Source organism: Sporobolomyces koalae, assembly GCF_050403365.1.
Source record: "Sporobolomyces koalae JCM15063 DNA, S_koalae_JCM15063T_v1_ctg30, whole genome shotgun sequence".
Classification (NCBI taxonomy): Eukaryota; Fungi; Basidiomycota; class Microbotryomycetes; order Sporidiobolales; family Sporidiobolaceae; genus Sporobolomyces; species Sporobolomyces koalae.
In genome coordinates, this window is record NW_027481741.1 from 155511 (window position 1) to 176364 (window position 20854).

At 54.8% G+C, this 20854-nt stretch overlaps 6 protein-coding genes across 6 annotated transcripts; 4 read left to right on the forward strand and 2 right to left on the reverse strand.

Annotated features, from left to right (window-relative positions):
- Window positions 1-37: 37 nt before the first annotated feature.
- JCM15063_006220 (uncharacterized protein) lies at window positions 38-1897 on the reverse strand (the record flags this gene model as incomplete). The annotated part of the gene is made up of 10 exons (XM_076680029.1): window positions 38-97; window positions 190-481; window positions 555-660; window positions 747-939; window positions 1021-1123; window positions 1216-1337; window positions 1403-1528; window positions 1596-1643; window positions 1717-1751; window positions 1819-1897. 10 exons carry the CDS (start codon window positions 1895-1897, stop codon window positions 38-40), a joined length of 1164 nt encoding a protein of 387 aa, XP_076532885.1.
- Window positions 1898-2087: 190 nt separating this feature from the next.
- On the forward strand, window positions 2088-4760 carry JCM15063_006221 (HbrB domain-containing protein; the record flags this gene model as incomplete). The annotated part of the gene is made up of 3 exons (XM_076680030.1): window positions 2088-2596; window positions 2666-2716; window positions 2786-4760. The coding sequence occupies 3 exons, from the start codon at window positions 2088-2090 to the stop codon at window positions 4758-4760; spliced, it is 2535 nt and encodes an 844-aa protein (XP_076532886.1).
- An 818-nt stretch (window positions 4761-5578) lies between these two features.
- On the forward strand, window positions 5579-6997 carry CHS7 (Chs7p; the record flags this gene model as incomplete). The annotated part of the gene is made up of 6 exons (XM_076680031.1): window positions 5579-5744; window positions 5817-6001; window positions 6071-6181; window positions 6249-6543; window positions 6623-6682; window positions 6753-6997. The coding sequence occupies 6 exons, from the start codon at window positions 5579-5581 to the stop codon at window positions 6995-6997; spliced, it is 1062 nt and encodes a 353-aa protein (XP_076532887.1).
- Window positions 6998-7742: 745 nt separating this feature from the next.
- On the forward strand, window positions 7743-9236 carry JCM15063_006223 (uncharacterized protein; the record flags this gene model as incomplete). The annotated part of the gene is made up of 2 exons (XM_076680032.1): window positions 7743-8087; window positions 8163-9236. 2 exons carry the CDS (start codon window positions 7743-7745, stop codon window positions 9234-9236), a joined length of 1419 nt encoding a protein of 472 aa, XP_076532888.1.
- A 252-nt stretch (window positions 9237-9488) lies between these two features.
- DSF2 (Dsf2p) lies at window positions 9489-13292 on the reverse strand (the record flags this gene model as incomplete). The annotated part of the gene is made up of 7 exons (XM_076680033.1): window positions 9489-9509; window positions 9585-9761; window positions 9841-9918; window positions 10004-10138; window positions 10229-10359; window positions 10470-12549; window positions 12609-13292. The coding sequence occupies 7 exons, from the start codon at window positions 13290-13292 to the stop codon at window positions 9489-9491; spliced, it is 3306 nt and encodes a 1101-aa protein (XP_076532889.1).
- A 2203-nt stretch (window positions 13293-15495) lies between these two features.
- Window positions 15496-18444, forward strand: JCM15063_006225 (PHD finger domain-containing protein; the record flags this gene model as incomplete). The annotated part of the gene is made up of 3 exons (XM_076680034.1): window positions 15496-16208; window positions 16276-18359; window positions 18431-18444. The coding sequence occupies 3 exons, from the start codon at window positions 15496-15498 to the stop codon at window positions 18442-18444; spliced, it is 2811 nt and encodes a 936-aa protein (XP_076532890.1).
- Window positions 18445-20854: the final 2410 nt, after the last annotated feature.

The window sequence follows — 20854 nt, forward strand, 5'->3', positions numbered from 1 at the left end:
TTTTCTTACGCATTGCTGTCTATCGAATTAGAGTTATCTACATGCCTTCGATGGCTTTCCCTTCACCTTCTCGCTCCAATGCCCATTTGACTCCTTCCTGAACAATCATAAAGAACGAGGAACCCGAGGAGTCAGTCAAAAAACGAGAAGTCCTCCAGACTCGGGAACAAGGAGATAAAGAAACTTTACCCAAACATCATCCTTGACTACCGTTGGAACATGTTCAGCATCCTCAGGTTTCGACCCTCTAAACACTCCAGTCTTGACGAGGATACTCTCCCATCCAAACGCGTTCGCTCCAGCAATGTCCGATCTCGGGTTGTCTCCCACCATGTACACTCGTCCAGCATATTTCTCGACTTGATCCCCTGCGGTCGCGCCAAGGTTGATCGGAGTCCCCGTCTCTGAATGTGAGACGGCAGCTTGAAGCAACGTCGACGCGTATTCGTAAGTCGCAAGAGTAGGTTTACCACCCGTCGTTCTGTTGACCGCGCGCAAGAGAAACGTCAAATACGAGTTGCGAAGCGTCAAACGTAATCGAATAATATATTTACCGTTGAAGTTCGTGACCGGTCGTGAATTTGTATACGGCAGCTATCGATTCTTGAAGTGCTCCTTGTCCGAACCTGGATTGCGAGAATTCGTTACCCCACAGCAAATCTGAATCCCGTTCGATTAAGAAGACAAAAGTCATAGGTTTTCAGTGGAACCGAGGATTTTGTCGGTATTCGAGCGAAAAAACTGACCAGGTTGAGAGAAATGGACCGGCAATTGGTTTTCGGGTTTCCAAGCTTCGACATCGTTCTCGTCTTTGAGTGTCCCAAACACTCCGTCTTGAGCTCGTACCAAGTCGAGCGTCAATTGCAAGTCTCGACCCCAATCTCGTGAATCGTGAAAGATGAGGACGGCGGCGAAAGGAACTGTCGAAAAGTCAACATCCTGATCATGTTTGGAAAAAAGTCCGTTACTCAGTTCTATTGGTTTGAACGGCAATAAGAGAAAGAGCACGAGAGTACGCACGCGGGAATAGGCCATTTCTTCCGGGGTGAGTTTGTGGTAGGGCCAGATAGACTGCCTCCATCTCAGCACGTCTGCCGGAATGTAAGCGTGCTTGAATCCGTACCTATTCGACAAAAAGAGCGTTTACGTCAGTCGTTGCGATTGCATACCGTTGGGCAGGCTTCAAGCGAAAGAAGAGAGGGAATTGCTACTGACGTTTCTGCGATCTGGCGACAATTGTCTCCAATGCCTCCGACGACGAGAATGGGTTTGTCGGCGTACTTGGACAACATGGACCTGAAGATGGTATGAGACTGTACAATCTGGTGTTCTCCGATCTGACAAAGAAACCAGACATTGAGCTGAGCAAGCTCCCAAAAAGAAAGGGTTTTTGGAAACTGACAGGCACTTGCAACTCGTTTGTGAGGCGTTTCGATCGCGCGAGTTCGAGTGTTCCTCCTCCGTTCGTGACACAGATGAAAGGATACTTTTTGTTCAAGCGGTTCTCACCGTTCAAGACCTTCATCACCTGGAGGATCGGAACAGGGATCAGTTTCTGATATCGAACGTAGAGGAGAGGAGAAACGGAGGCTGACCTTGAGTGCTTGCGGCAGAACATGCGAGCCTTGTTTGAGGACGCCATCCTTTTTTCAAGGGCGATCAGGAATGATTTCAAGTGGGGGTCAGGTCAATATTGGGAGGAGATGCGAGACGTACGATATCAAATGCAAAGGCTGGACCGATCGTGGAGGCTAAAAACGTATCGAGACATTGCAGTCAGCTCGTACTACTTGGTTTCAGGCCAGGAAGGAGACGAACTCGAGACGAATCGGCGGGCGACGAGCCGAGCTGCCACGCGGCTTCGAGCTAGTGACCTAGCCGAGTCGAGGAGAGACATGGTCTCGAGAGTCGAGGATGATTCTAGGCAGGATCGCGAGCGTAGAGAAGCAGAATGGTTGCGATACGAAGATTAAGGACAACTCGGCCGGCGCCGCGCCTCACGTGGCTCGGCTTGATCTAGAAAGCTGTCCCACCATCTCGCACTACGATCCAGTGACATCTGAAGCGTGCGAGTACCATTGCGAGCCATGTCGCTTCTGTCTGGCGAGACTCTCAAGCCCCCAGCTGCTCGACAAGGATCAATCCCGACGCCCGCATCATCCGCATCATCCAACCTGCAGCCGAAGCTCGCCTTGCCCTCGGACCGACAACGCTCATCCTCGTTCAGTGACAACCTCGCGTTCAAGTCTGCTCAACGCGTGTTTGGGCTCACTGCGCCAGACACAGCCTCGAGTGGAGGATTGTCTGCCAATTCGTCGTTTCGTCGACGATCGAGCGGAGGCAATGTCCCCCTGAGCGCCTCGACGAGTCTCCGTACCAACGCATCGTCGATTGGACTCGGCAGGCGCGACAGTCAGTTCCTGAAAGCGGCTTCCACCATCACGAGTCCTTCGACAAGCGGCAATGTTCCCACCCTCAAGACCCTCGATTCGTACAACGCCCGCAATGTAGCTGCTGCACTCGATCAAGGAATCGATCAGGGGAGGATGATCGATGATGTCTGGCAGTCAGTCTGTGTGCGAGTCTTGCCCCTCTTGTAAGTTTGCCCCTCCCGAATGCCGATTTCTTCCTTTTCACTGCTTGAACTGTTTTCCCTACCGGACAGCAACGGAGAGGGCATTCGAGGATTTGTAGAAGACCTCAACGAGCTAGTCTTGTGCGTATCATTTTGCTGAGCTTTCCCAAGGTTGGTCAAGCTGATCCAACATCCTCGCACTCGAAACAGGATGCACGTTCAGCGCACCTTTGCTCGCGCGACTTCGACGAACCGAACTCGGTATCATTCGACCAAGAACCCTTCCCTCGATCTCTCGTCGCTCGTGACGGGACTCTTGATCGCCGATTTGACCGATTTGATCCGAATCGGTTGCTCGACCCTGTCGACAAAACTGTCTCCTCCAACCACCACCACGACTACGACAAACACAAACACTACTACTTCGGGCTCGTTGTCGGATCGCAAACTGATTGAACGGTTGAACGAGATCTGGTTATTCTTCTACACTGGGATCCTGCCACAACTCGAAGCCGTGTTCTGGGTGTTGCGATGTGACGATCGGTTGAGAGCTGCCGTTGGAGGTACCGGGATGGAACGCAACCAAGAACGAGGAAAAGGTCGAGGCGAAGGAAGGATCGACGTGAGACGGATCGCTTTGATCGAGTTTCGAGATGGCATCTTGCACCCCGAGATGGACCGCATCGTGCAAGTACTCGACAAGTTGTACTCTTCGGCCACATCGAACGAGTCGCAGATACCACCGAAATCGACAATGCCTTCCAAGCGAGATAATGACGAGGAGGAACAAACTACAGATCCGAATACGATTCCACTGGTCGTTGCACCTCCCGATATTCGAAGGTCTCGATCACAACCTCGTCCTTCAACCGAATCAACTGTCTCAAATTCAACGTTGTTGTCTCCACCCCTTCCATCGACGAAAACCCCTTCGATCCCGGTCGCGACGACGAACCCGCCTTTGCACCTTCCTACTACTCCGATTCGACAGTTTTCTTCCCCAGCTCGATTACCGTCCCCAGATCCTTCCCCTTCCAACTCTCCCTCTGCAACTCGACGCAACTCGTTCGCACAACCAACGGCCTCCTCGAATGCGAATTCAAAGGGAACTCGTAAATCGGAAGGGTTGGAGTGGGCAGATCAAACTCGACAAAGTTTGACGAGGAGGTTGCAAATGATCTTGGTACTCAAGAGCCTGTTGACTTGGGACGATCGACAAGAAGAGATGGAACAGTTGTCTAGGATCGTGAAACAGGGTCGAGTGGGAGGAGGTACTGGGAGAACTGAGGAACGGGACAAGAGGAGGAGGAGAAGGAGATCTCGTCAACAACAACATCGAGAGCGCAGGGAGGAAGACGAAGATCAAGACCAAGATCAATACGAGGACGAACAAGAGGAAGATTTTGACAAAGTCGAACCCGGTACGACGACGGCGGCGATCGATTCCCCACGAATTTTGTTTGACGAACCTGCGGACCTTTCGGACGTTTCACCTCAACCTCAACCGATCGAATTGTTGCCGTACGGAAGACGTCCCGAACCGGAACTCGATCCAACTCGGTCTCGATCCAACAGTCGTTCGCGAGTTCCAAGCGCGGGGAGGAGATCCATCTCGACTCCCTTGACCCTCTCGAGACGCAACAGTGGTACTGCGAGTGGGTACGCGAGTCCAATCGTGTCGACGTCTCCAACTGAATTCGGACCGTCGGCGTTGGACCTCAATGGACTTGGATACGCGCTGGGGAGGGTACGGGAAGAAGCTGCGGCATTCGAAGGTTCGATCCTTGAGAGTACTGATTCGAGTGATGGGATCACCCCAACCGCGAGTGTTGTGCACACCCCCGCAGAATCTCAACAGCAGGGACAGGCACCGCAGCAGGTTGATAATCAGAAACCGAACCGCAGGAGGTCATTGTTTCTCGCGAACCGGATCGGACTCGGTCGTAGCAACTCGGGCACATCTTCCAACATTTCGCAAGACACGCTCAACCTCGGAGGAGGTACTACGACAGGCGAAGACGGAACTCTTGAAGTGGCAGCACGAGGCGAGAAATTGAGACGCAATTTGCTCAGGAGGAATTCGTCGAGGAATTCAACCCATCTACTTCATCCAACGTCACATCACTTGCAGCATGAGACCATGACGGTACTGGGTGGCAAAGGGCTCAGCATGGAAGATGATTGAGAAAAAGTATAATGTTATTTGCATCTGTTGTTGTCACTATCAAACATTGTGGTCCCGAAGATCGCTAGCCCCCTCAACGAGCAAGGCAAAGATTGAATGTAAGGAGATCTTTGAAAAGCTGGGAGACTTTGTCCTGTTGCAGTCGAGGAAAACGAGAGCGAGACGTCAGCTTGTCGCAATCTACATGTCATTCAGCTTGTCTCTGGCTTCGCTGGTCACGCGCTCGCCGATGTTCAGAAAGCGCCTCTCGGGTCCCCCCGATCGAGCTCTCCGTAAGAAGGAACAGGAACAGGGGCACGCCGAGAGGTCAAAGTAAAAAAGGCCCGTCTACAAGTGTCGTCTGCATCCGGGCAACTCTGTCAAGAGTTCCTGAACTCGAAGAACAAGGATGACTAGAATGGACGATTCATCGCGAGATGGGCGAGGGCGATCCATAGCGAAAGAGAGACTCGCCAACTGGCGAGGTGCGACAAAGGGGAAGGCAGACTGACAGGGTAAAAGAGAGCAGACCACACGTTCTCCCGAGACCTCTTGACAGGTACACGCGAGAACGAGGTCACAGCGAAGAGAAGGAAAGCGATCAGAAACGCGCGATCGGGCATCGTCCTGATCGCTCACGTTGTCTTGCCTCGAACCGTACCACCGATCCCCGCCGTGTCGACTCTGTAGCCTTGTAGCTGCCTCGACAGGATTGTCCGCCCGACCTGCTCGCCGTCGATCGTCAAAGTCAACACGCGTCCTGAGCGCGCTTCGTCTCGCCTTCTGCATTCGCGCACCGCGTTCTACTCCCGCGCTCGACTGAGCCGAACGCGCCCGCAATGGCCAACACGAGTCCGGTCAAATTCTCGTTTGGGTCGTACGAGTGGATCTGCAACCGGGCCGCGCTGATTGTGTGTCCGCTGCTCGGCGAGACCAGCTACGGCATCGAGCCCGTGTGCTACTCGCGCAATGTCGAGTTTGGGTCCACCCTCGTGTTCCAACCGGGTACAGCGCTTCCCGAACCTACGCTCTCTGGTACTTTCCTTGAACTGATCACCTCTTCCTCTCGTTCGACAGCGACCTCGTTCCTGCACATCTGCGCGCTGCTCATGGTCATCATCATGGTCCTGCACGTGCGGTCAAAGTACACCGCCGTCGGCCGCAAGGAGATCCTCGTTTTCTTCTACCTCTACTTTGTCGTCGAGTTGATCGCCATCTTCCTCGACTCGTCCATCATCCCCACTTCCTCCGGCGTTTACCCTGTAAGTTGTTGCCCGACTCTAACTTTTCCGCATGCACTCGACCCACTGACAATCTTCAAATTTCTGCAGTACTTTGCCGCGATCCACCTCGGATTGGTGTGCTCGGCGTTCTGGGCCTTGCTCTTGAACGGCTTTGTCGGATTCCAAGTTGTCGAAGATGGCACTCCCGTCTCTCTCTGGGTCAGTCATTCTGCATGACCTTGTGATCGACGCGCCGTACACAGTACTGACGCTCCTCGTTCACCAGACTCTCCACGGAACGACCTTTGTGGTCGGTCTCATAACGGGCTTGATCGCGATCGGCACGTTCAAGGACACGGTCGGACTCTCGTCAGCGAAACCGACCGCGTTGTTCGTGTTCGAGTTTGTGTTCCCGTTGGCGTGTGTCGTCATCTACGTCGTCGCGCAACTGTTCCTCGTCCTGCGGACGCTTGACGATCGGTGGCCGGTCCTCGACATTGCGTTTGGTTGCTTCTTCTTCATTGCGGCTCAAGTCTTGTTCTATGGCTTCAGCAACACGATCTGCGACCAAGCGAGTCACTGTCAGTCCTGCATCACTCGCTCTTCTTGCTTGTATGATACTCTACTGACATCTGGGCCGGGCTTCATTCTGATTGGCAGACATTGATGGAACCTTCTTCCATACGCTGTGCACTCTGTTCGGCACCATGATGGTCTACAGTAAGCTCATCTCGATGTGGATCGCCTCTGTGCGTAAACTGATTCCGACCTGGCCTCTCGCGTGCAACAGAGTACTGGTGCTCGATCACAAAGGAAGATCTCGAGTTCTCGGTCGGTTCCAAGGTTGGCGCGTGGGAGGTGAAAGGGTTGTTGCACGACGAACCGGACGAGGTGCTCTCGTCGCACCATCAGGTCGGAATGGGAGGCAACGTGCACCCATCGCGAGGTACACTGCATCAAGGTGCTGGAGGAAGTTACCAGGGTAGTCTGGCAGGGTACCCCCCGCAGAAAGGGTACACCGGGTACGGGTACTAAAGAACGACAAACTCGACACCCTCTCGGTTCCTTTCCTTTCCCCCGAAATCGCTCCTCCTCTCTTGTGCGAATCAACTTATAGAAGACAGACACTCGCAAGCTCCACTCTCACCTATGCTCCTTCCCTCGTTCCAATTTCCGCCTCGTCGACCTCCGTTCGAAAACTGCCTTCTTTTGACGAACCCGCTCGAACCTCCTGCGCGCCCCCAATCTCTCTCCGTCGCACGGTCACCGGGCAACGTTTTTTCGCTCGTATCTTCACGTTCCTTCCCTTTTTCTTCTCTGTGCCCTTGTACTAGTCTCTTGTCTGACTTCACGTCCCAGCCATACATGTGTAATAACCGGTTCTACGTTTTTGATCCGGATGCAGCTCTGGAGAGTTTGTCTGCTTGTCGAGCGTAAAGATTGAGCAGAGCATGTGAAAACATCTGCCCATTCAGAGAGACAAGGCACAATCTGCCGATGCTGTGCCACGTGACGCGCGCTGATCGCGAGGCGCGTTCTCTCTGTCTCCAAACACACATCGCCTCACTGTCTCTACCCCTGTTGCTCTAGGACACACTCATCTCTTTCGGTCCAATTTCAGGTTTCGACCGTTCAAGAACGACCGTCCTTTGAAGTGTCTTTCACCGGTTGTTCGAACGTCACCGACTTCCTCTTCGCGTCTGTTTTTCCCCCGTCATCACGCTCTCAGCAAATCATCAAGGCCAACAGGGGGTCAAATTGAGCGTCTCGGGTAGACTAAATGTACGCGTCTACCACTTCACCGACCCGAGAAGGAAGATCCGATTCGTTCAACGTCATCACAAGTGCAAGCAACTCAGCTCCCTCTAACATTCACTCTGCTTCCACAACGACACGGATACCTATCGAACCGTTGTACGATTCTCCGGAAAGGTCGAAACGAACTCTCTCGTATGATAACGATGATGATGGACAAGAACACTCTGGAGATCTCGGATCTATGAACTATGATCAAACGCAAAGAACGAGAGTGGATAAAGGGAAAGGGAAAGCGAAGCAGCAAGAGGTAGAACAGCATCAAGTGGAAGAACTCGATGAGGAAGCGGAAGAGAGAAGGGTGCAAGAGGTATGTCAAAAGAGCCCTCTCTAATTCTTTTCCTGCAAATGCTGACGAGGGACAGATGATGTTGGGAAAACAAAGAATTTGGCGAAATGGTCTAAAGCAGAATCAAAACGGAGAGCTTCGATGCGCAAGAACCAAATGGAATTCGTCATCCCTACTCTACCGACCGCGCCACTCCCACCAGTTCCTTCTGCCTCAACCATCGTACGAAGAACTTCAACCATGATTCGCAACAAATCAATCTCGAGGAAGAATCGAAGATCGAACGCAGGAAGAGATTACGAACAAGATGGAGGAGGGTTCGAATTGCGAGCTTCGACTTCGAGCAGTCCTCAGGCGAGTAGGAGAGAAAGACGTCGCGAGAGTATAAAACTCGATTCGGGGAAAGATGAACCAGCCACTACGACGACCGCGTTCTATGACGACGTGCCACCTGTTCCTCCTCTGCCCAGTTCTCCTCCTCCGATCCCATCTCCAACTTCGAATGAGAGTTCAAGAGTATCAATCACTTCGAATAATACCGGTTCGAGGTTCACTGAAGATTTACCCCTCGCGAGTCCACGCTCTTCAACTTCGACTACCAGAAACCCATTCTCTCCTCCAATCACTCCTATCAAGAACCCGTTCTCTGATTCAGAACTCGATACTCGTACATCAACCTCGACAAACTCCGAGCTCGATTCGACTCCAAGAGCAAGTCGTCGTCGACACGAGTCTACCACTCGAAGTTCTTCTGTTTCTTCCGGTTCGATACTTTCTGTCGAATCTCAGTCTTCAACCACTTCAACTCTCACCGCGGGAGGGTATGATCAACGAGGGACTCGACCTCGAGAACTCTCGTTGTCACCTCCAATCGATATCGATGACGATCAGAACGATGCGACATCTCCGAATGCTTACGAACCTCGACTTGTCGACCCTTTCGCTTACGATTCTCGGCCAACTGCTTCCATGTCAATACCTACACCCGATCAACAACGACGGTTGGACGTGACAGATGCGGGACCATGTGGTGGGAATCGACCAGTTCGCAACACGGTCGGGCTACTCGACTGGCTATTGTGTGGGTGTTGGAGACAGAAAGGCTGGGATTCAGTTGATCATGAAGATCGATTCGAAGAACAACAAGGTCGAACGAATCCCATGGAGTGAAAGAACCGCGTTCAGCAAATTTTATCGTTATTTTTGCTTTTCTTTTTATTCTTGGCTTTTTGCAAAAAGACATTTGCTATTGGCTGCGTTCATACAGTCAGCACTTCCTCTCGAGAGCCTTGTCAAAGGGTTGTTTGCAATAGCTATGGACAGAGTGTGTGATGAAAGTTACAAAAGTCAAATAGACATAATCCAACCAAATGCTGGGCTCAAGTGTCTGTAGAGAAGAGCGACATACGTCTCGCGCCTGATCTAAGGGTCCATGTATTTAGGCTGACATTGAAAAAGAAGAATCGTGCGATATCAGTTTCGAAGCTTTCGACTCTAGATAGCGAAAAGCCCACTCACTTTGTAAATCCAACTGAGTCCCCAATCTTCAGCTCCTTGCGCGACCGCGAGTCGATAGTAATGCGCGGCTCGTTTGAGATCTTTCTTGCACCCTTTGCCATTCGCGAAACAGAACGCGACGTCTTGTTGGGCATCTTGGTCTCCTAGATCTGCTGACAGAATGAAATACGATACAGCCTGTCGAGGCACTCGTACAAATTCTCTGTGTCAGTTACTTTTCCCATGGGCTCTCGAAATGATCGAGGAAACATCGCACCATTTTCTTGTTCTTTTCGATGCCCCACCCGAATCGGTACGAGACACCAATCTCATGTAACGCGAGAACCAGCTCGCTCTGTTTCGCCCCAACAAGAAACGACATTCCCGATCAGCTCTTCTGTACTTTTCCCGTTCGGTAGAGCCAGAGAATCCGTTTTCACCTTTGCAGCTCTCGTGTTCGCTTCACTTTCGGTGAGAGTTCGGCCTCCAAACACGACACGATCGAGATCTTCAACGACGGATTCAGCTGCCATCTGCAAGTATCGGAATCCGAGCGGAGCATTCAATTGACAGCCCTGTATGTGCCAGAAACAAAACATTAATGATCAGGCAAGTGACACTGGCGCGTATCAGTCCCAATGATACAGTTGAAAAACGAGACTGACCCATCCATGTCGCAGCGTCAATCCGTACATGAGCATCCCTGCACCGCAACCTCCATCCTTTCTCACACTCTGTTCGAAACACCATGCTGCTCGAGTCAGATCTCCCGCTTCGTGGTGATCGATGCCAACCTCTGCTCGAATGAAAAAAGTCCCAATGATCAGTTTCAGTACGCGCTTCTTCGGCCACAAAGGCTGTCACCAAGGGGTCAGAAGGAGAAAGGGGCTCAAGGTGAAAGCTTACGCAAGAAATCTTCTGGAGTAACGGGATCCGCTCGGCGCTCGTGCCCGCTCGGGGTTCTTGACATCATAGTTGGTCGCGCGCTTGCTGCTACTGACAGTGTTTGTTTCGCTTTTGCCAGTGTCGAGAGTCGTTTGAACACTCCATCGTCGGCCCCTGATTGAGCTTGACTGAAATGTAGGTCCGAATTGGAGGTCGGAGGGGGATCGAGTGGAGAAGGAGGAAGCGAGTAGACCGAATAAGTGGACGAGTAGATAGAATCTCCTGCTCTGCTCGTCAATTGGCTTGTCGAAGGCCCTTGGTCCGACACCGAGCGAGCCATTCCAAATCCACCCATCGAGACGAAAGGACGTCCAAGTCCTCCTCCATCCGAGTCGACACCATCAGCGAGGCTCTCCACCTCGTCACCAGCTCCACGAACGTGGATCGAGGCTGAATCCCCTGCTTGAACTAAACCGGCCTGTACAGGTTTTGGGCCTGATACATTCTTCAGGACCCAATCCTTCGAACCTGCGGGATTGCCGAAAGAAGTCTTTGATCGAAGGAACGCCGGGCGAGATGCCTGAAGCCGGGTGAAATCAGCTTGCGAGAGAGGCGTCGTGGACGAAGGTGACGGGAACTGCGGCGGCGGCTGTGGCGCCAAGTCATGGGCATGTTCTCGAGTGGCCTGAAGAGACAAAGACGAAGCCAGGTGTCTCAAACTGGGCGGTTGTGGAAATCTGTGCGATTCAGGTTTGTGCGTGGCGGGCAAAGAGGGTGCAGGTGTTCGAGTGCGGGATTTTGATCGCGACCTGAACCGAGCCCATGGTCCCGCTGACTCCCCGGCCGACGTTGATGATTGTGACTGGTTCGACAGCGCGGATCCAGCTCGAGACATCGGCGCGCTCGTGCCCCAGAGGGCGTCGTCATCGTCGCGACGTGAAGGTCGTGCTTTGCGCAGGACATTGCGCTGTTTTGACGATTCAGAAGACGCTGGAGCCGAGGAGGAAAGGTTGAATGGACTGTGAAACGTCTGTAGCCCTGACGAGTAGAAGGAAGCGAGCGAGGGGGTCTCCGAAGGCCGACGGATCATGGGAGGTGATCCTGGGATCGGCAGAGGGATGGAAATGGATGCTTGCAGATGGGATGGAGGAGCCGGCGCTGGTCGGGGTTCGGTCGAAAAGGAGGTATTGAAGGAATGAGCAGGCGGAGATTTCGGCAATTCCTCGGTGAAAGCCGAATGCACGAACTCTTGTGAGGCATCCGAAGGAGGTGAAGGGACATCGTACGCGAGATAGGGTGATTCGGTGCCGGAGGGAGGGGAGATTTCGGGAAAGTGAATCGATTGATCTTCTCCTGCATAAGGACTGTCCTCTTTCATTTTCATGACAGTCATTGAAGATCTCAGCTCTTCCATTGTCTCGTCCGCACCTGCTCGTTCAGTCAAGCCTCGATGCGATTTTTCCCGCGCGAGCATGATCGCGCGTCGTGCTTCCTCCTGCTGAGCCAATACACGTAGTTTCCGCTCCTCCCATGATTGCGACATGGAGTGCCCGCCTGCACTTGAGCCAGAATGACCTATCGATGAGGATGCAGCGCCGAGACTTGATTTGCGGTCGAGAGGATTTATAGACGGGGTCGATTCGAGCGAGTCGCTTCGCAAAGCTATTCGCCTGTCTTCTTGCATCTCCTTGGGAGACGACGGATCCGTCGCGGGTTGGCCTGGTACCTGGGTTGGGGCAACATTTGCGAATGGTCGTGAGAAATTCGTGCTGGGGTTCTGCGAGCGTACTCGCTTCTGACTGAGCGATCCAGCTGGCGAAGTCGGCTCGATCATTCTGCGACTCGAAGCGATCGGCGATGCTGGTGGAGATACAGGCAGGGTGTCCCATGCCGTTCTTGAGAGCGGATTATCGAGGAAATGGTTCGTCTCTGGCGAGGTGGGCCCAAGGCGCACGACAGGAGCATCTGTCGAAGGAGAAGCCGTGGATGATGGCGGCGAGAGAGGTACTGAAATGGGGTGTGGCGAGTTTGCAGAGGGTTTCGCTTGTGACGGTTCGAGCTGAGGGTACGACTCGACAGAGTCGGACATGTTTTCGTACATCTGTGTGATTGAACGGGTCAGATTCGTCCAGGACAAGGTTTGCGGAACTCGCCACGCACCGAATAGTGAAAATCGTCGCTCGACTCGCGCTGAACAGTCTCGACGCGCTTCTTCGGGCCCGATGTAACGGCCTCCTTACCTTTTGCCGCGCGTATCCGTACACCGAGACTGTGCACTGAGTCTCTCGCCTCGCTGGCCCACCCAGAGTGCCAGCTTTTGCGATTCTGCTCTTCGTCATCGTCTTCCTCTGGCAGCTCGGCGTCATCCTCATCGTCGAGCTGGTCCATGTAGCGCCGTGTCGAAGTCATACGCGAGATTGTCGCTTGTGCTCCGCCTGCAAGCGGCATGAGCGACTCGCGGATGGCGTGGCCTTGCAGTGCACGGCCCGGATGTTCTGTCACGATCGCATCGGCAAATCGCGCTTCCTTCTGTTCCCGAAGTTGCTGTTCGTCGTTCTTCGCTCGAGTCTGATTCTCTGCTGACGGGTCAAGCGCGCCACTTTCGTCGTGCACCTTGACGACGGGCAGTCCGTTCCTCCTTCGATTCTCTAGGGCTGCTTCTAGATATACGTCTTGCTTTGCGCCATCGCGGCGCAGAGACTCGTTGCGAGACGGATAAGGGCGAGATGGCGATGAATCGAGTACTACAGTCGGGGATGGCTGCGCGGATGTCAAAGCGAATGGCGCTCGCTGGGGTCGCAGGTTCTCCAATCCGTTTGTTCGAGGCAACAATTGGTCGCTCATGTTCGCCTACGAGCTTTCGAAAGCAAGGGTGAGCGCGAGCCGTTGGGGTACCGGTTGTTGATCGACGACGGACGCGCGCGCACGATGGCTCGTGCGGGCGACTGTCGCGGTTCGAGCGACTTTTAGACTTGCTGAAGATGTTGGTTGGCCAGCTCTGTCGTTGCTGCCGCCGCTCTGTGGCGAACGAGCCTGCCAAGGGATCGCTGTTGGCCTTCGGCCGGAGTTGACGTCCGCCGGCGCGTGCGGCACGCGCGCGACGCGCTGCGCACGCGTTCCTGCTAAAAAGTTCCTTCTCCTGCTGCCCACATCGCAGTATCGCATCACCATCGTACCTGTGACTGGCTGATTTCATCGACTCGTGCGATGGTCCGATCAAAATACCAGCGTCGCTCTTTGCTATGCTCACCTCCCCCGCCCCTACTCGTCTCGCTCACGGCCGCGCTTCTCGCCTGATCCTCTACGTTTCCAACGGAGCAGAGGGACCGATATACCCTGCGCTATCTAGCTCGCTTATCTCCCTCGCCCTCTAGTGTTTGATTGATCGACTCGCCTCGCGTTGCCCGGACCTCTCGATTGCGCTAGCTCTCGCAAACGTTGCGTGCGGACTCGGCTCGACTCTTACCTGTACAGACACGGGCTATGGCTTGTCAAGATCGAGCGCGACCTCTAGGTTGACGGGTCAGCCGAGGGCATCAAGGCAAACCGGCCCACGAGGTGTGCGTCCGAGTTCCGGTCCTTGCAAAGATGAATTCGCCCACCTTCGCTCGCTCGTCCTGTGCTGAGACCGACAACTCTCCCTCATTACCCTCTTACTCGGCGACTGGTGCTCATCGAGCTCAGACGCACACCGCTTGCTGAACCTTCTCAATCTGTGCATAGCTCGCATCCAGGCAGGCTGCTCGTACGCCCGCGTCTACGAGGCGCATAGCGCGTGATAGGGCTTCGGCTTGATGTCGACTTGTCCGACGTATCCGAACAGGTCTGGATGTCTTGCACAAAGGATGAGCGGCCTGGTACGGCCGCATCCTCGAGCACATTTCTTCCGTTGCGTTGGGCAGCCGGAACGAACATGAAGAAGCTCAGTGCAAGTTACCCGAATGAGCCGAAGCTGGTTCTGTTGACAAGTTTCCGAAGGTCGCAGCCTCTCCCTCACGATACAAAACTCGATGGCATCTTGAACGCGGAAAAGCGCTAAATTTCGGACACGCCAAAATTCATTCCATGGCTGTGACATTTCTCCCTGTATAAACGAGAGCCTCTTGCGCTCGTCGACTGGTATGTACTGTAGATGTAGTGTGTGAAATTCTGGTACTGAGTCGGCTTGGTGTTTTCAATTTCTCCATAAATATTCGCAACGAAGCAAATTTTGCTGTCCATGCGTGCACGAAGAGTACGTTATGTATGGTGCACGGTGCAGCGCATCTCGTTTGAGGTTTACGCGCAAGAAGATGGACAGAAATAAATCAATTTGTGATCGAGATGCAGATCATCGCCGACTGGACCTAGTAGTCGTGTCCTGCCTGCACCTGCAACCGGGTGTGCTCGTCCGCAAGCGAGCGGCACTTGCGATCGGTCGCCTTCAAATTTCAAGAACCCCCTTGTTCACGGCGCAGAGCGATTCATTTCAAGTGCAGGAATCATCCCGACTCGCTCAACGTGCCCCTCGTCTGCTCCCTTCCCACGCCCGCGGCAGGTCCCCGATCGAGGCAGGAAGCTCGCAATATACCATCGGTGAGTGTTGCAGAACTTGATTGTATCCTGGACTGGGAGGCCCTCGCTCTCGCCTGAGCTGGCCGCTGCGAGCGATTCATCCGAACCTCGTCTCCACCTCCACTCGTTGCTGTCACCACGCACGGCTCGCTCGCGGCCGCCATCACGCTGTAGGCTATACCCGACCCTTCGCTGAAAGCAGGACGAGCAGGCGGAATCCCGGCATGAGCTCTGGTTCGCATTCGCTCGAGCTTCCGCATGATAGCCCGCACTACTCGCTCAAGTCCTCGTGCTGACCCTGCTGCTCCCTCGCTCGACAGCTGCACGATCAGAACGTTCCGGCCGTACCAGCTTCTACCCTTCGCCTGCCCTCCCGGCTTTCCTCGCCCGTGTCTATCGCTCTCTCGAAACTCGAGCCCCACTCTCGAGCCTTTGGCCCCCTCCAAAAATGCCCCGACCGAGCACTCGCCGCGCTGCCTCTCGCTCGACTGCGATGGCTCTCACCTACTCGACAACGTCCTCGGCCGCGGCAGACGAGTTCGGCGACCTCTCGCTCGCCGTCGCTTCGGGCTCGTCTCCAATCCCGTCTCGCCACAGCTCCCCTTCCTCTTCACTCCGCGCCCGATCCTCGTCTGTCGCATCGTCTGGACCCGAATCGACCCTGCCCCAACCGGGACCGAAACGCAGAGAACGTCAAACTCGACTCCAGGAACATCTCCGCACCGTCAAACCGGGCTCTGCTTCTTCCCACTCGTCGAACCCGAAACCCACTCTCGGGTTCTCGGTAGCGGCTTCGATGAGTGCGAGCAAGACCCTCCCGCGCAGGAGCTCTGGTCTGACCGCACACCACGACGAGCCGACCTCGTCGAGACCGAAGAGGAAAGCGGCGCAAAAGGTGGTCATGCATGAACTCGTGGCAGATTCCGACTATGACAGTCCCGCAACGGAAGACGTCGATATGGACGAACAGGACGAGCTCGATGCCGATGATTTTGAAACCCAAGTCTCGCCGCGAGGGAGAAAGACCGCTCGTCGCGCACGGGGCCGTCCAGCCATGGCCGCGGCGAAGAAACCTCGAGAGCGCGAGATCAGCAACCTGAGTACCATCAGTGCCGGTATCGATGTCGAGTGTATGGACGAGGACGAGGTGCAAAACCGGCTCGAGATCGAGAAGAACGAGCTCATGGAGAGACTCGCGCAGCACGGGTAAGGTTCTCATCGCTTGCGTCATGTGCACCGCAGGCAACCCTGACGATAAATTCGCGCTCTATAGTATCAACCCGCAGGCGGATGTCCTGGATCGAGCACTCCGAACCCTGTCCTCGTCGAACGAGAAGCTCACAGTCGAGTCGTTCCTGCGCGCACTGTCGTCGCTCGACACGAATCGCTCTCCTGTTTCTGCGGGACTCCCGATCCCTCCCCCTGCGTTGAGCGTTCAAGTTCCAAATAGCAACCAGTCGAAACGCGTCAGCTTCAGTACGCTCGAATCGCCCTCGACTCCTTCCTCGACCCATTCCACCCTGTTCCCAAGTCCGCCGACAAAATCCGCTGCTCTCCCCGTGGCGAATCCCGCTTCACGCAGTGCCCGTCTTTCTGCTTCTACCGGAGCGAGCGGGTCAATCTCGCCGTCGATCATCATGTCGATGCCTTCGACTTCAGCCTCGGCCACCGCTTCAAACGCCGTAGCGACGACGTCGAGTCTTTTCGGCACTGCTCCTGGCATGGGTCGCATTGCTCTCGCTCGTCGTCACACTTATCTCGGCGTGCCATCGGCTTCTGACCCGGTTCCTTCGCTCTTGCCCGCGTTCCAACCCGGTCGCAAACCGACCGACCCCTCAACTTCCCCTTCTAAACCAATCAAGACCGCTGGCGCGGCTTCGAGTGTGAGCAAGCTGCAATCGTGGCTTGACGATGACGACTCGGAGGAAGAGGACTCGCTCGCCAAGCCTCCAATTCTCAAAGCCAGCATGATGCAAAGTGCCGTCGACGCCTCCAAGGCGAGTGACGAAGAGATGGAGATCCGAGTCGGAGGCAAATCCGTCAAAGTCCTGCGCAAGCGTGTCCTCGAAGAGACCGGCGAAGACTCGCCGGATCCGGTGACACTCTCACCTCGAGACAGCAAAGGCAAGCAACGTGCACTCGATTGCATCTGCGGAGAAACAGTCAGCAAGGACGAATCAGCACACGGAACGATCTCGTGCAAGCTGTGCGAGACTTCGTTCCACCTCGCCTGTCTGAGCGTTAACTCGCGTCGACATTTGCCCCTCGAATGGGAATGCGAGCAATGCACGACCAACCAGTCTGCTTCGGGGTCACAAACAGCGGATGCATCAGTCAAGGACAGCTTCGAGACTCCTCAGAAACGCGCTCGCACTGGCGGGTCGAGCATGACAACTCCGCCACTGTCGAGCGAGCCGACCTTTGTCGATTCCACCTTTTCTCCAATCCCTCGCGGTAATTTCGAAGCCTGTCCCGACATCGCCCTCGCTCCGTCGCCGACGAGTTCACCGAAACGTCAGTACGCTGCGGTCCCGACGAGCCCACTGTTGTCGGCATCGAAAGTTGCGATCCCGGCCACGCCCCAATTTGGCAAAGAATCGGATCCGCGCTCCGACTACTCGCCCTGCTCTCCTCTCTTCAGCCGCAAGAGCCGCAGTCGCCTCGTCAGTGGCGTCTTCGATTCAGCTCCGTTCGGAAGCGACTGGACGACCGAGTTTGACGATACGCTCGCACCGTTCGGAGACTCGCTCGGTCCAATGTGGGATCCTTCGACTCCTTCGAGAGTGGCCGGAAGCGCCGGAGGTGGAGGTACGACAGGCTGGGAGACTCCTTTCGCGTCTCGATCCCGTCAGCCTACGACACTTCATACTCAATCGGTGAACCACTTGCGCACCCCTTCGCAGGACATCTTCTCTGGCTCGGCGCTCGACTATGTTCAAGGAGGTCGTCACACTGCTCCCGCGCAAATGTTCGCTCAGCGACTCTTCGGTGGTGGCGACGACCCTGCCTCGCCTTCTCGAATCTTGTCTCCGGCAGCTACGAAGCGTTCGCAAAGACATTACCGCAACCCTTCGTCTCATTACATCTTGCCTCCACATGCGTTCCAATCGCCGTCTTCGGGTTCGGGTTCCATCTTCTCCCAATTCCCTCCGACTCCACAATCCGGATCGGGGTCGCTGCACTCGATGAGGACTGCCGCTGGGTTCCACAATGCGTCTTCACCTTCGAGACCCTCATTGCAGAGCTCGGCGATGAAGAGTAGTCTTTCGGCTCCCGGAATGCTCAGGAGTGCCAGTGATGGTCTGGGAATCGGGTTCGACGAGCCTACTGTGCCCGATGAAGCTTCCCACTTTGATGGTACGCTTCACAGATTCTTTCCTCCTCTTCCCCAATTCAGATAATTGACCAGGTTTCCCCCTTCACTTCAGATCTGTTGCTGTGAAAAATGCCAGGGAAGATTCTCCTCCTTCGTGACCTTTCTAGTGGCCTTTTTGTCTTGTTCAGTACCCCCTCGGTTTTCGTACCTCTTGTCTTAAGTTTCAGGCCCATACTCTGTTTGTTCATAGAAGGTGGGAGGTTCATGGTACTCGTTCAAAAGCGTTGTGTTTTCGTCACTTCAGCGTCAGCAATCGAAAGAAACAAAAGATTTGCACACTTACAGTATGCTTTCCCTTTCACACCGCGGACTTTCGAGAGGGCCTCGCGCCTTGTCAAGTTGTCCCGCTCTCTCCATCTCTTCCATCCTCTTTCCCCTCTCGCCCCCGACATATTCCCGTTCGTTCCAATCACAGTTCTGATGACCGGTCCAAAAGTCAGTCTTGACCATGCTAGAGCGGTCGGCGAGGCTCGGGTCACGAGCCGACCTACAAAAACCGCTCGCGCCTCTTTTCCCGACCAATCAGCTACAACCTCTGACCTTTTGCGAGCGAGAAACAGGGACGAGCTTCCGATCCATACCCAACCTCCGGAGCGCAAGGGCCACGCTCCATAGGTGGGGGTCGAAGGAGCAGAAGAGCGAAATCTCAAGGAGGTTGTAACTCGAGTTTCAATCATTGCCAGCTACGTTGTTCCGGAGCTGAGTCATTAGCTGCCCTCCTCGGATCTAGTCAAGAACACCAATATAATCACCAGAGCAACGCGGGCCCCGCGCTGGCAAAGAAAAGGATTTGGGGCGACCCAGCTGCCTCCGACCGAGCTACGACGGCCCAAGCAAAGTCAGCACCTGTTTCTCGCTCTGGTTTCGGAGCGTTCTCGCTCGCGCTACACCTGTGAGCAATATCTGATGTGTATGTGTATTTACAGACCGGGAGTTTGGTCTCCATCTATCAGCGTTGATTCGCAGGACGCACTTCTGCGCGGTCGTCCCTGGCTGTACCTCGGGCATCCGAAAGACGAGCCCCACACTCGTAGCCAGCCCTTCATACCGTCTGGGCCCTCCTCTTCAAAAGAGCGTCGTCGATCATCCGGTTCTAGCTTCGCGCCGAGGAACCTGGGTCTTGCGCAGCCGGTTCAGCCCCAGATCCAGCCCACAATCCCAAGTTCCGGTCTTTCATCTCGGACGACCGCCGAGATGGAGCAAACCGTTGCGGCTGAAGTTCAGCGTGCGCTCGAGAAGGAATTGCCGAACATCAAAGCAGATCAAGCAAAGGTTTCGGAACGTCTGACGATGATGGAAATCAGCGCTCACTTGCACAGAGAGGCACTGGATGCCTGGAGCGACGACCTCAGTCAAATTGTCACAGCTCTCACACAGAAGTTCACTTTCGAAGAAGAGGGGCACAAGCGCGAGATCGAGGCGCTGAAAGCCGAAAATCAGCGCTTGAAAGATCAAGTTCGTAGGTTGGCGTCCTTGCATGCCGAAAGAAAAGAGTAGCGGGCTTGCAATAGACGTCCCTGGATCCTTCATGTAAACGGTGCATTGGCGAGAGCAGACCCATTCCATGATAACAATCGCATAGCGCACCTGCTACTGAATATAAGTACGTCTGGATTGGACTGCAACGAAACTCGAGACCCACAAGAGTTTGCCGCTGATCCTCCCCGCGGGGAGAAATTGAAAACTCTCATATTCCTCGATAAGCACTGACGGTTGCTGCGCGCTCGATCCTGCTGGACTCGACAGCAGCCAAGCGCGCGGACAGGGTGAAATTCCCAGGTAAATTCTGCGACATGGAAAAAGGACACGCCTGCTCGAAAACAAAGAGGCAGAACGGATTTCGCGAATCGACTCTTGTCTTCCTTCTCATCACTTTGCCGCCCGACATTGTGGTCGTAAGTCCTGCTTCTCGTCCTATCTGCGCTACTATTGAACAAGAACCTGACAGACTTGCTTGGCTTGTGCAGCCTCTCCTCTACGCTCGTGCTCCGTCGCCAGCGCAGCACGCTCCCGTTGTCGAGAGGTGCGTGTCGTTCCACCTTGGGTTCGCCGATCTCTTGTCTCACTCACGTATTCTCCTGTGCACTGGCTAGGTAGGACAAGCTGCAAGATCCGCGCGGACGTGGACTCCCGATTTTTACGGCCGTATGCCGCTGTGAGTCCTTGTTTCCCTGTGTCGCCGGCAGGACTGGGCGGCTAAGATACTGAGCCTACCGATGCATGCTACTCGCTTCAGTGAAGAGGTCTCGAGCCTTACGAGGGCAGCGGCCCATCGGTTCGCAGGCAAGCGACCCCACTGTCATGGTGAGCACTCGGTACCGTGAAGAGCTAGCCATCGTCAATTCGTTTACGCTCTCGTATGTAGGCAGAGGTCGCAACCCGTCGTACAAGTAGTCCTGCCGCTGCAGCTGGGGGGGCGCGGGGGGGGGGGGGGGGGGGGGGGGGGGGTGGGGGGGGGGGGGGGGGGGGGGGGGGG